Below are 14,420 nucleotides of genomic sequence, written 5' to 3' on the forward strand. Positions count from 1 at the left end.
TATGTGCAATGTCATAGAAATCAGAGTTCTTTATCATAAGTGGAGCATGTTAAATAACCAAAAGCCTGCTCTCCAAATCTTAAAACCTAATTTAAAAGTTTGTGCTCTAAAATATTCTCAGACTGTCCAGAATTAGGTTTCTCATCATCATTTTCACAATGGTATCTTTAAAGTGCCTGAGGTTCCCAAGAAACCTGTCCCAGAAGAGAAAAAGCCCACTCCTGCACCTAAGAAAGAAGTGACTCCACCACCTAAAGGTATATCAAAGCTTAAATGGAAATGACCAAATCATACTCTCTTCATTCTATTTGGTCTTCTTAAGTTGTCTTCTTGCCTTTATTTTTTCCCTTCTTCGTTTCATACCACTTATGCTCAGCTTATTGTTAGTTTTTTTGCCTGTTGTCCATACATCTTTCTGGAAAAGTCTCATATCTTATTGATATCTTTAACACTTCTAAAGAGCATCTAAATTTTCTTATTTAAAAGGGGGAACACAAAACATTTTGTCTTATGTTTAATACAATATCTTGGTCAGAGAAGAAATATTTTGAGAAAAATAGTGTCATGTGATTGGAAACATTGGCTGCTCCGCAGAATATCCTTTTAGAAAAATGTCTACTAAATTTCATGTGCACTGACACTCAAGTTTATTGCATATTACAACTTCATTAGCAGGTATTCTGAGAAGGATTCACAATGATTGATGTGGCCTCTAATAACTGAAATTTAACAAATTTTGACTTTAACTAAATGATGAACAAGTTTCAGCAAGCAACCATTAGTGATACTTATACATATTACTTCAGAAAGACAATGATCCTAATGTCTACTCATTTAAATACAAGGAATATTAGGGGATTAGGGCAAGAACCAGGAAACCAACAAGAAATGAAAATTTGAGAGAAGAGGATAGCTTGGAAAGAAGAAAGACCACTTCTTATTCAGAAAGCAAGGGGAAGAATATGACAAAAGGCTTAAAAACATGTTAGGATGTGAAGGAAAAGAGCTAAGAAAATTTGTGTTGATAGCTTTAGTCTTCTAAAAAAATCTAAATTACTATTGTCATCAGACGCCATTTTTTATGTCTTAAAATTTTTAAAAACAGTTCAGAAAGTCTTCTTTATGATAACTATAAAACAAAGTTGCTACTGATCTGTGTGTTTATAAACAAAAAGAACTATTATAAGATCATAGGTTTAGAACTTAAGGAGTTGTTGAAACCAGTTGTCTTATTTTATAGATAAAGAAACCACTTACAGGAATTAAGTGATTTACCCAGGGTTTCACAGCTCTTAAGTGCCTCTGGCAAGAAGCAAATTCAGGTCTTCTGACTCCAAGTTCGTCACTCCATCCATTATCCCACACAGCCTATCATCAATTCCTAATCTCTGATTACTTCTGTTTCTAACATTTTCCCATTTTGAATTACCTAAATATCTTTAAAATTCAGTAGATGAACGGGTTTTTAGTTTGGTTTTCCTTGTTGTTTTTGTCAGGGTGTGGAAAATAGAATCTAGAATTAACAAACCTCATTAAGATTTTGTTCCCATGTCAGTCAGTCAGTCAATGCTCATTTTATTAAACTCCTACATGTCAAGGCACTGGACATACACATACAAAATTGAGACCATTCCCACCCTATCTAAAGGGCCTATATTATATTAAGTACTTATGAGAACTGGTCTCAGTTTAACCAAGTACAATTTTTATTGAATCTTTTTGCAGTTCCAGAGGCACCTAAAAGACATGTCCCTGAAGAAGAAATTCCTGTTCCTGTTGTTAAAAGAGAGGAAACCCCTCCAGCTAAAGGTACACGGATCCATTTGATGGAATCTTTTGGCATCTCTTATATTTCTTGTTGGGGTTTTTCTGGCATAAATAAGTTATACTCCTCTGCCTTTTCTGACTACCTTTGTTACAAAATTCATATTTGATTGTTGCAAAATATCATATATAATATTCTAAAAACAAATATCTTCTTAAGTTCCTGAGGTGCATAAGAGAGTGGTCACAGAAGAAAAAATAACCATCATTACTCAAAGAGAAGAATCTCCACCAGCACCAGGTACTCTTTTTTCCCCCAAAAGTTCTGTTTTTTTGAAAAGTCTTCATCAGTCAATGAACACATCTATTTGTATCATCTCTTATCATTCTGAGAATTTCTAAATTAAATACTATCTTTTAAGAACCAGAAGTGCCAAGGAAAAAGAAGGCTCCTGAAGAAAGGAGACCTGTCCCTCCCAAAAAGGAGGAAGCACCACCAACAAAAGGTACATGATCTTTTCCCTCAACTTTAAAAAAATTTCCTCTCTTGAAATCTAAAGGGTGCTTTGTTCGTGTGTGTGTGTGTGTGTGTGTATGTATATATACATACACACACACACACACACAGAGGTTGGGTGTTGATTCTATTGTGAATTGATTTGTGATTTTTGTTGTCCATTGTTGAGATGAAGTTTTCATTCTTAAACTTGTATATCTTTAAAATACCCCTAGTCCTTAAGAAGGCTGTAACCGAAGAGAAGGTTCAAGTGATTGTCCCTGTTCCTAAAAAAGAAAAGGCAGTTCCCCCACCCAAAGGTATGATTAATCCTTACTTAGGATTTAGACAAAATCTTTTAGAATCTAAGTCTTCAAACTTTTTCTTTTCTAACACTAATCTCTTATGTGTATGGGACATCTATTTGTATGTATATCTATCTACATAGTGTAATATGTTATTTATTTGTTTTTACATTTTGTGAAATTTCTGTCCCTGAACAAATCTTACAAAAACACTAGAAAAACTTTAAGTTGTACAGTTGTAAGTTCTCAGAATTCATGTTTAATGTGCATGTGTGTGTGTGTTTTTAAGTGGCTGAGGTATCAAAGAAAATTGTTACCGAAGAGAAAAGATTTTTTGCCGAAGAAAAAGTATCAATGGCAATTCCCCACAGAGTGGAAGTCACCCATCATGAAGGTATATAGACAGCAATATTAATGAGGGTTTGGGGAAAACGATTTTGTTGTTTGTGTTGTCTAAAATGACCTCTCTTTTCTTCTTTTATGAATTAGTATTGTTTTTTACACTTGATGTATGTAGTCTGATTTTTTTGTAATAAGTTTAATTGATATCTTACAGTTTTTACACCAAAATAACTTTCCAGTAAAGGCATTCCCACAATGATGCCTACTCCATAATAAAGAAAAAAATCAGCAAAATCATTGGTGTGCTGGTAAATGTTTAATTGGCTTTCCAAAAGGAAAAAAATAGTATGTCCAACACACTTTTAGGTTAATCTGCATCAGTAATATTTCTTCCATCACTGTCTTAAGTCTAGGCAATGAACAAAAAAGTAAGTCAAGCTCTGATTTTTATGGTTTGCCAGTTCCCAAGATGTAAAATAGTCACATTGAAAATTTAACAATGGACTACCTGAGCTAGTCAGAGCTGACTCTAATACTTTTCTGAAAAAATTAAATGACAAAAATGCCGAATCTGGCTATCTATAAAACATCCCACACCTGTAAGTCCTCAACTCTCTACTTAGGGGAGAGAAGTATGTCTTCTCTGAAGCAATAACGGTTATTACAATTTATATTAATGTTGTTTCTGTTCTTGTGATTTGCATGTTCTATTTGTCCTACTTTGTTTGTCCTACATCACTTCATACAAGTCTTTTCTATGTTTATCTGAATTTTTTATATTCACCATTTCTTATGGCACAATAATTATTCAGTTATATTCTTGTACCATAGTTTATTCATCCTTTCCTCAGTTAATGGGCCACCACTTCGTTGCCATTTTTTTGCTACAACAAAGAGTACTGCCATGAATATTTTCTCATCTTTGAGGCATTTCCATCATTGACCTCCTTGGATTATATGATGTGGTATAATCAGAAAGAGATTATTGAATCAAAGGATATAAAAAGCTTGATGGCTTTCCTCACATAATTCAAAATTGCTGGGAGAGATTGAAATATTTGGAAATAAATTATATTAATAAAATAAATAAAGATTAAAAATAAAATAATTCCAACTTGCTTCCTAGAATTGTTTAAATAATTGATAGCTCTCTGGGCAGTCTGTTTCTGTATTTGTTTTCCCACAGCCCCTTCAACATTTCTTGTTTTTATCTTCTATCTGTTGATGTATGTAATGAGAAATATAATTGTTTTGTCTCACTCAGTATGATTCAGATTCTTTCACATAGTTGTTGGCAATTTGCAATTGTTCTTTTGTTTGTTCATATCCTTTGACCACTGATACATTAGGATATTTTATGAAAATATTTGCCCATTATGTGGCTTTCTTCTTGTTCTGATTGCATTGATTTCCTTCTTACAAAAACTTTTTAGATGTAAATATGGGCATACTTCTTCAGATCTTCCATTTGATCTTTGTTTTGATGTATATCTATCTATATGTTATAGAGCTCTTACAACAAGTCCTACCTGTTTCCATTAATCTTCCATCATTCCAAAAGCAAAATATAGGAGTTTGGAGTGGGTAAAGAATGTTGATGTAGGAAACAAGTATTTTGTCCATAGGGCATTTTTTTTAATACTCTCATTCTTCCTCCCTACTGAGGTATCTATATTGTCATTCCCTTCTATAAATAATTTGCTGCAGACAAATAGACATCAGCTTCAAATATATGTGTCTTCTCCTCAACTCAGATTAGCTGTACCTAGGTACAGTAGGACACACAAACTCTATAGTATATATTTCTGCTTGTCTGTGACAAATATGCACTTGATGCAGTTATGTATATATTTCCCATAACAGAAGAACCTCATCAGAGATGAATCTTCTGGATAAAAAAAAGTGTCCCAAAATAATGATTTTTGGCAGCACCTTTTTTCTCTCTCTTTTTAAAAAATTAGAACTCTGAATGGGAAATTTAATTTTTTTCTGAAAATGGATTTCCAATTTTCTGTGTAAAATAAAATAATTATTTAATCCCAGAAAAATATTTTCACAGAAGTCATACATTAGTTCTAAATATGTTCATTTGTACAAATTATTAAATTCCTCTGCTACTTATTTCTATATCCATCTATTCTATAGAATGGACTTAGAAGAAAGGATCACTTTAAATTGATACTAGGTCCTAATCCACAGAACATTTTTTTAACCCTTACCTTTTGTCTTAGAATCAGTACTGTGTATTGATTCTAAGGCAGAAGAGTGTTAAGGACTAGGCAATGGGGGCTAAGTGACTTGCCCAGGGTCATACAGCTAGAAAGTGTCTGAGGCCAGATTTGAACCTACGACCTCCCATCTTTAGGGCTGGCTCTCAATCCACTGAGCCACCCAGCTACTCCCATGACAGTTCTTTTAAAAATAATGACTTTTAGAATTTAGACCCCATGAATTAGACTCCAGAGAAGGTGCTTTGATCTTTCTGCTAAGAAATATAACAGACATTAGGCATGGTTCTGTAATAAACACATTTTACAGATATCATTAATATTGTTGGAGAAAGTCACATTCCAATTCAATCTTATCTTTAAGTATCAGAAGAGGAAGAATGGGGTTACTCAGGAGAAGAAGAAACGGTATCCATTTCTGTTTATAGAGAAGAGGAAAGAGAGGAGGAGGAGGAGGAACAAGTGGAGGTTACATCATATGAAGGTATGAATGCTTCTTCAACATTATAGGACATCTGGATTCTTTAAAAAAAATTATAGTTTGGATATTAAGATTAAAAAAAACAACAACCAAAAACCTTCAATTAACAAGTAGTTTATGGATGCCATTTGTGCGCAGTGTTTTTGTCAAATTACCATGATTTTTTCATGTTAAATTTCATGTTCTGTGTCATGACCAAGGCATGAGAAACTCTTTGTGAAAGACAAAGGAGTGTTCAAGCTATGCTCTTGCTGTGGGAAAGAACAAGAAGATACTAACTGCATCTTCTGCCATAATCAAAATTACTCTGTCCTTTTTCCTGAAAGCACTGAATCTCTTTCCTTTGACTTTCTTAGGAGAGGTCAAAATTCACTGACAGTCGATGCCTAAAACATGAAAAGTCTCAGTTATCTGTCTGAAATATTTACACAACTCCAAATGATAAGGAAACAGATCATGTCATTTTAAAGTGCTTTGTAAAAGGTAGAAATTTTTTTCATAAAGGTGAAATATTTTTAGTAAACCCAAAAGAACATTATTCTTTAGTTAAAGTTTTTCACTTCTACCAATATAAAAAAAGAAGAATAAGAAGAGAAGGCTTTTAAATTTGCCCCAGTATAAGAGGGCAGAAACTTTTAGAAAGTGAGTATTAATATTTTGTGATTAGCTTTTGACATTCACTTTTCAATTATGATCAGAATTTCACATGGAGACTCTCATTTGCATCACATTTGTCTTTAAAGAACAAAATAATTCCTTAATTGCTCCCAAGGACCATGGTCTAGACCTTAACATATAAATAGATGGAGTCTGGTATGATAAAAAGGCTGTTTTAGTTGGAAAGTCTTAATTTAATCCTTATAAGGCAGTGGGAAAATCATTTAATCATTACTTAACCTTAACCTTACTTAAGGAAAGAAATGCCCTTACTTGTAAAGAAGGATAATAATACCTATATTTCTCATCTTACAGAGCAGTTTGAAAGAAAACTCTTTGTAAACCACTGAGTCAGGAGTTCTATGAGCATTGAATATGATATATCATGAAGGCAGAGTACATAACCAACCTTGAAGGGCCATATAAATGCCTATTATTATCATTAGTCTTCAGGCACCAGACCTCCAGGCTGCTGATAACTTCAGCAAAACCAGTAGCATGTTGGAGGATGTTTAATAACTGGAATAATTTCTGGAAAAATATATAGATATGTGTGTATATGTGTGTGTGCTTGTGCACATATATATGTGATGTGTGTATATATGAATATGAATATATATGCACAGCACACTTTTAAGTTTAATCTGAAATATTAAGATTTTCTCCATCACTTAAATTTTAAATAATCAGCAAAACAAGTCAAACTCTGATTTCTAGCAGCTGACAAATTCTGAGGTATAAATGCTCACACTGAAAGTTTAACGCCTAAGTTATTAAAACTGTTTCTAGCATATCCATTGTGGGAAGCCAGTAAGAGAATAGATAAACACCTGAGACTCCTCTTTTGACCCCTTTTGTGGTCCTTGTGATTTCTTATTGAAAAGTATTGTGGCCTTATTGAAAAGCTTTAAGTTCCTAGCAAACCTGAATTTAAAAGGTTAATACTCTCCCCATTTTGCCAGGAATGCAGCTGCCTGGTATAGCCAAGGCCAAAACCTTAGCAGGGGCAATTCAGCCCTGAAATAATATTTCCCAACTTGGCTTTCTGATAAATACCCAGTCAAAATTCAGCCTTGGCCTTGTTCAATTCTGAAGCCAATGAGACCTTTTGTGTTTTGATATGACACAATATTTGTAACTTCTGCACATCTGCAAAGTTTCAGGGGGTTCTTTTGTGTGAAATGTCTTGAAATATATATAATAAATTCCATGTTCCTGGAGACAGAGCTGGAATCATTAGCTAAAAGATCTCAGTGTCCATTACTTCCTTATCAACTAAACTGTCCTTATCAGATTATCAAAGATGATAAAGAGATCTTGAGAATCCATGCTATAGTATTTGTAAATGGCAATTATGTTAGACTAACTCTTTCATATAAACAGACTTAGGGCTCTTAAGTTACCCTTCAGGTTCCCCACCCCCCACCCAATTGAGAGTGATGTATTTTTTTTTAATTATTTTTCAAGCATATTAGACTTGTATAGATTTAGCCACTACAATATTATTCTTCAGTCCTTTCGACATTTTTTGGTTGCTTGCTTATCCTGATCATCTTCCAGTTGTCTCTAAATGTTATCTCTGTTGTTTAGGCATAAATTAAGTTTATGAAAAAGACTTTACTTTTAACTTTATGTGTGAATTAATTTTAGGGAAAATACCTTACTACCTTATCAAACTATATTTTTTCATGAAGTCATTTTTCTTTGAACATTTTTTGGCATAAGCAATCAGGGACTTGGCTTGTGTTAATAGGATCCAATACCAGTCTTCTGATCTTTTACTATTTCTGTGATATGATAAAATAATACATGTTAACAACTAAGATTAAACCTATGGAGTGCTCTAATTTATTCTTCAAATCCTGTCTTTAAAGTGATTGAAGAGCCAGAAGAATATATTGTGGAAGAAAAACTACATATTATTTCTAAAAAGGTGGAAATGGAACCTGCCGAAGGTACATCTTCTCTTCCTTAATTCTGCCATTTGATATATTACCTCTCTTGGATCTGATAGAGCCCATATTTTCCATCTGTTATATGTGCTGTAAATTTTAATTCTTTATTAAGATAGTAAGTTTTTGTAAACAAAACACTTGGAAATTTTGACAAATACATATTACAATGTTTTAAAGTGCCTGAGATGCCTCGGAGAGTGGTCCAGAAACAAAAAGTACCTGCTGCTGTTCCTCCAAAAGAGGAGGCTCCTCCTGTAAAAGGTATAACCTCTTATGAAAGATATAGTAGAAGCATTCTTCTCTTAATATATATATAATGTTTATTCTTTAGATATATGTTTGATTAAAATTATGTCAATATATCAGTGTATGCATGTTCTTCCAAGTGTCATTTATGTTTATCTGTGTGATCTTTAGAGAGAATTTGTCCTGCTTTTTTTAATGAAAGAAAATCCTTTGTTTTCACTTCATGTAAAACAATATTCTTAAAACTAATCTTTCCAAAGTTCCTGAAGCACCAAAGAAAACTGTACCTGAGAAGAAAGTTCCTACACCTGTTCCTAAAAAGGAAAAACCTCCACCTGCTAAAGGTATTGTTCTGATCTTGAAAAATGTCTGTCACTTCTCGTCTATAATGAGATATCTTCCTAATTTCCTTAAAATTAAGAAGAAAAATTATGTGTCTGCTTAAAGTGTTTCCCATGCTTTAAATTTGACACAATTACCTAATATCTTTAAAGTGCCTGAAGTGCCGAAGAAACCAGTACCAGAAAAACGTGCCCCTCCAGTTCCTAAGATAGAAGAGCCTCCTCCCACTAAAGGTAAATGAAATCAGAATGTGTTCTAAATTGTATGTTGGGTCTTGTCTTTTCTTCCTCATGTTTTTGTCATTTGGGTCAGATCTCTTTCAACTGTAGATTCTGTGTATGTGTATGTGTGTATGTCTGTGTTAATGGCAATGATGTATAAATGTTTTGTCTTTGGAAAGACTGTTATTAATTTGTTGCATCGTTATAGTATATGCATTGTAATTTGGCATAATTTCTGGCTAATTGATATAAAATTACACTTCAAGTTATCTAGCTCCCTAATCCTAAAATTATCTTTTAAGTGACTGAGACGCGTATGCAAATTACCCAAGAAGAAAAAATTCATGTTGCCGTAACTAAAAAAGAAGAGCCTCCAAGAGCTAGAGGTACATCATCTATCTCTAAAATGCACCAACAATTTTTTTCTTTCATCATTCTATTACCAAATACCACTAATGGCCCTTAAAATGCTAATACTTACCAGTTATTTTATTTCCATGTTGGAGCAATGAAAACACCAAGTCTTTTATGCATCCATATTTTGTTATGTAAATGCATTTTGTTGTTGTTGTGGGTTGAGTGGAAAACAACTCTTAAAAAGTGACTGTTATCTTTAAAGTGCCTAAGGAGCCTCAGAGACCAGAACCTGAAGAAAAAGTACCCAAACTCAAACCTAAAAAAGTGGAGGCTCCACCAGTTAAAGGTACATTTGCTCCTTTAGAAATTAAAATAAGCTTCTATATATTGAAAATCAAGCAAATTCAGATGATTCCAGCTCATTTAAGGAAAGATTATGCAACTGCTGAGTACATATGTGTTATACTATGTATATTTAAAAGCATATGTTGTTAATTAAACCATATGAATTGCACATACTTTTCAGAAGTACATAAAACACTGCATTATATGTTAGTAACTTTTACATTGACCATCCTTTTGGGGAAATAAAGATATACAAATTCTTAATTATGAGTTCCTAAAGATTTCTGATATGTAGAAGTTCATGCTAGTATTTTCTCAAAAATGCAAACCCTCAAAATAGATGAAAACTATTTTTACTTTGGAATTTTTTTTGTTCTGAAGTGTTTCATGTCATTTGTCTGTATAATTTATTTATTGGTCTAAATGCTTGTTTTATATGGTGTGTTTTTATGTGACATTTAATTCCTAAGATATTTTAGTAACTCAAATTTTAACACAAAGTGGTTGAGCATAAGGTACTTTTTCTTGTTTGACGGGGAAGAAATCTTTCATCTGAGATGGACAGCTCTATTTCTAATGCTTTACTCTTCAGTCTTTCTGTCCTTAATTAGATTCCCGTGTTTAGATTCCTCTTGACACTCTTTTATAAATGCTACTTATTATATATAAACATATCTCTCTTCCTTAAAGAATCTGAAGATAGGAAATATACTCATTTGTAGTTATAAAGATTCTATTCACTGTAACAATCTGGATTTACTAACTTCTTTTCTTTTAACTTGAATTCTGTTGTGAGTGAGGCATGAAATAAAATACATGCCTATTTGCCATTCTTGAATTTTCTTGCCACTTAAATGAACATTTCAAATGTGCGTTTATTCTGAGATTCTTTACCCATGACTTTTTCATACAATGCACCTCTGTATGTATTTGATTTGAATCACAGAATTGAATATTCATTATTATTCTTTTTTAAAGTGGCAGAAGCCCAAAAGAAGATTGTCCATGAGGAAAAAGTCACTGTTGCTGTTCCAAAACGAGTAGTACCTCCTCCCACTAAAGGTATATTCACCTTTAGATTAAATATTGAAATGAATATGAAACTAAACTTTCCTTGGACTACTGGTTTCCTAATTTAATTGTTCTACTACATCAGCTGCTCGTTGATTTAATTTGGATGAGTTCTAAGAAATATTGTTCCAGTCTTGAATTCCAACATAGTCACAATTGGAAGGAAGGTGCTATGTCATCAGACATCAAAGGACAACTGAAGTCTGCAGTAACAAAATCATAAGACAATGAAATGGCAATAAAAACTCTGGGGATGATTTTGGTATTTTTAAATTAACTTTACACATGTATATAACAACATAATTATGTAGCTGAGAGGCATCCTGGTATATGCAGTGTTCTCAAACTCAAATGAAGTGCATGTTCAGTTTGTTTTTTTAAAACTCTTACCTTCTCTCTTAGAATCAATACTAGGTATCAGTTCCAAGGTAGAAGAGTACCAAGAGCTAGTCAATTGGGGTTAAGTGACTTGCCCAAGGTCACAGAGCTAGGACATGTCTGAGGCCAGATTTGAGCCCACACCCTCCTATCTCCAGGCCTGGCACTCTATCACTGAGTGACCTACCTACCCCTGCATGTTGAGTTTAAAAAATGCAAAATAACATCATCTATGTTACATTATATTTGTATTTAATCTTTTCCAATTATGGTTTACTTGGTTCCACAACACTCTGAAGTTTTGGGGGCTATTTGCTGGCTTTGACTTTGACACTTTGACTCTTTTGGATAAAGACCTAGCTTAAAGCCAGGAACACCACCTGGGTTCAAGTCCCACCTCTGACATATCTAGACTGTGTGACCAGGGGAAAGTCAGTTAACTTCTTATTTCTTTAGGCCACTAAGGCAGTATAAGTTACAGAGAAGATATTGACCAGAGGCTTTTCCCTACATTAATAAAATCAAAAATCTTGTCCCTGTCCCTATCCTCTGGGTATCTCTAACATTATGTAAAATGTTCATTGAGTAAAATGTCTACTGTTGTCCATCTTATTTCAGAAGTGACAATTACAGCTGAAGAAAAATGGACTTACACTGAAGAGGAAGAGAGAGTGTCTGTCTCAGTAGAACAGGAGGGATATGAGGAGTATGAAAAATATGAATATGGAGAATATGAAGAGTATGAGCCAACAGAAGAATATGAAGAATATGATGAATATGAGTATGAGCACCGTGAGGTTGTTCATGAAGAGCATGAAGAGTACATTTCAGTCACAGGTATGACTGACACAGTCAGTCAATGAGCATTTAATAATCACCTACTATCAGATGAGAATAATCTATGTAACCCTCAGAAGATTTCATGTTCCATTATTCCTGAGTGAAAATTTGGCCTGAAAAGGAAAATTTATGGAAAACCTTTCAACATTTCTCAAGTTCAAGTCCTTCTTCTTACACATACTTCTGCTCTAGCATTTTTATCTTCATCCTATCAGCATTTTAAGTAACAGATTTGACCTCTGCCTCCCCAAATACCCCCTTTTCCTCTCACCATTCTTCATAAAATAACTGTCAGTGTCAGTTTCAAAATGATAATGATGTTTCCCTGTCAGCTTCTGTGAACATGGAGGACTAGATGATCCATAGCTCTTTTCACAAGACAAACTGAGACAGAAAGAGAGTAAGAGAGAATGAGAGAGAGAGAGACAGAAGCAGAGTCAAAGACAGAGATGGAAATGGAGTCAGAGAGGTGGGGGGGTGGAGGAAAGAAATAAGAGTTTTACTACTTCCTTTTCTCCCTAAGTTTTATAGCAAATTTTTATTTTGAATAGAAAATATTTCAGATATTTACTGAAGTCAATGAAAGGGTAGTAAATATGTTTGGACTTTTCATGGGATCCTAGGCAGTTCCCTCATTTAGCATTCAATGAATATATAAGGAAATTTGTTATAAATGAGATATAGGATTTCATCAATTCACAACATGATTCTATTTAAGTAATTTTTTATGCTATTTCCCAAAATTCTTATGTGAATGAATGGTGTTTGTCTTTAAAGAACCAGAAAAACCTGTCCCTGAAGAGAAAGTTCCTGTTCCTAGGAAACCAAAGGCTCCACCAGCTAAAGGTACAGTGGGGGGAAAAAACCTATTATATAAAACATCAGTTAGATAATATATATGTTCCCTGTGTGTCTGTAAGGAAAATGTTATAAGATACTTGTGGGATTGGACATTATCTTTATTATATTTCTTAACATTTTGTATCTCTACTCTTGGGTTTTTGTGGTTCTTACAAGGTTTTAAAATTCTCTTAAAATTAATATTTTTAAGTGCCTAAGAAAACCATTCCTGAAGAAAAAGTAAAAGTACCTGTCCCAGTGAAACTCAAACCTCCACCACCCAAAGGTACATTGGCCTGACATGAGAATAAGCTCTTGAAGTGTCTTTATGTATTATGAATGTTGTCACACTGCTTCATATTGTGTTCTGTCTTTTTTATGGAGTATTTCGTTTTTTTTTAATCTTGCTTATGTTAGACAGTTTGGAGTGAACTTGTGTGTGAGTATTGTGTTGTTGGTTTTAATACTCTTTATTAATTACTATCTTTAAAGTGCCTGAGGCTCCAAAGAAAGTTATTGAAGAAAAAATACATATTGCAGTTACCAAAAGAGAAAAAGAAAAAGTGATTATACCAGCTGTCAAAGGTACAATCATCAACTTGGTCAAGTATGGTTCTGTTTAATGTCTTAACTATCTTCTCAAATTCAGTATGTCGTTCTTATGTTGTGTTTTATTTTGTAATCTCATGTTTTGTAAATCATTTCCTAGGTTCTTAGAATGTCTATTGTTTAGTGTTTTGTAGCTATTTGGTTGATGTTTTTAGTATTTGTAATTGTTGCTATAGTAAAAGAATAGATGTTAGTATATATTTTTAAGGACATAGCTGATAATATCCACTTCCTGATATGTAGTATGCTTCAACAATAAACCAAAGATTCCATTAAAAAACACCTTGAAATTAGCTTAAAATTTTGGGAAGGGTTGTACTAGTGAGAAAATAACAAATAGTTTCTGTCTATTACTGATCTCGAGAAAGATTATCGTTTAGTATTTTAAATTTATCTTTGGTGGTAAAAAAAAAAATCTCACAGCCATGCTCAATGACATTTTTCTTTTCTGGTGAGGCAATAGTTGTGTTTTGTTTTTGTAACTGCTTCATTTCTTCCTAAGAAAAAATCTCATTTTCTTGGAAGATGGTGTCTGTCATAAACAACAAAATTATACTCTACGTAGAATTTAAATTATTTTATTATTTGCTGTAATAAGCCTATAGCTCTTAAAAATTTACATTTTGGTTTCAGCTATCACAAACATCTCCATATTATTATCATGACCTTTTTTGTGCCTATAAGATTCAGAATCATTTTCCTGGAAAACAAAAAATCATCTCTAGATGTATGCTTGCAAAACTAATGTAAAACAGGAAGCTATAATAAAATTGCATCTGCTCCTCAAACCACGACCACTTAATGTCACCCATTTTAAACAATTCAGTGTCCTTGTGACTAATGTTTTAAGTGCTTGAAAAGAAGAACAAGAGGTAGTACCACCTGTTAGATATAGAGAATATCACTCCTTTATATTTGGGAGAGTATTTGGTGTCATGTTTTC

The 14,420-nt window shown here is 33.3% G+C and overlaps 1 protein-coding gene across 1 annotated transcript in view; it reads left to right on the forward strand.

The window, feature by feature from the left end:
- TTN (titin) overlaps nucleotides 1–14,420 on the forward strand; it is a 328,387-nt gene that overhangs the window by 148,567 nt on the left and 165,400 nt on the right. The window contains exons 120-137 of the mRNA XM_044669742.1: nucleotides 174–257; nucleotides 1,726–1,809; nucleotides 1,985–2,065; nucleotides 2,187–2,269; nucleotides 2,484–2,580; nucleotides 2,855–2,959; nucleotides 5,500–5,619; nucleotides 8,148–8,228; nucleotides 8,406–8,489; nucleotides 8,735–8,818; nucleotides 8,969–9,049; nucleotides 9,340–9,423; nucleotides 9,657–9,740; nucleotides 10,718–10,801; nucleotides 11,807–12,025; nucleotides 12,806–12,874; nucleotides 13,080–13,154; nucleotides 13,361–13,453. Of these exons, the coding sequence (XP_044525677.1) occupies nucleotides 174–257; nucleotides 1,726–1,809; nucleotides 1,985–2,065; nucleotides 2,187–2,269; nucleotides 2,484–2,580; nucleotides 2,855–2,959; nucleotides 5,500–5,619; nucleotides 8,148–8,228; nucleotides 8,406–8,489; nucleotides 8,735–8,818; nucleotides 8,969–9,049; nucleotides 9,340–9,423; nucleotides 9,657–9,740; nucleotides 10,718–10,801; nucleotides 11,807–12,025; nucleotides 12,806–12,874; nucleotides 13,080–13,154; nucleotides 13,361–13,453 (1,692 nt within the window). The remainder of the gene's footprint in view (nucleotides 1–173; nucleotides 258–1,725; nucleotides 1,810–1,984; nucleotides 2,066–2,186; nucleotides 2,270–2,483; nucleotides 2,581–2,854; nucleotides 2,960–5,499; nucleotides 5,620–8,147; nucleotides 8,229–8,405; nucleotides 8,490–8,734; nucleotides 8,819–8,968; nucleotides 9,050–9,339; nucleotides 9,424–9,656; nucleotides 9,741–10,717; nucleotides 10,802–11,806; nucleotides 12,026–12,805; nucleotides 12,875–13,079; nucleotides 13,155–13,360; nucleotides 13,454–14,420) is intronic.

This window comes from Gracilinanus agilis, chromosome 3 (genome assembly GCF_016433145.1).
Source record: "Gracilinanus agilis isolate LMUSP501 chromosome 3, AgileGrace, whole genome shotgun sequence".
NCBI lineage: Eukaryota > Metazoa > Chordata > Mammalia > Didelphimorphia > Didelphidae > Gracilinanus > Gracilinanus agilis.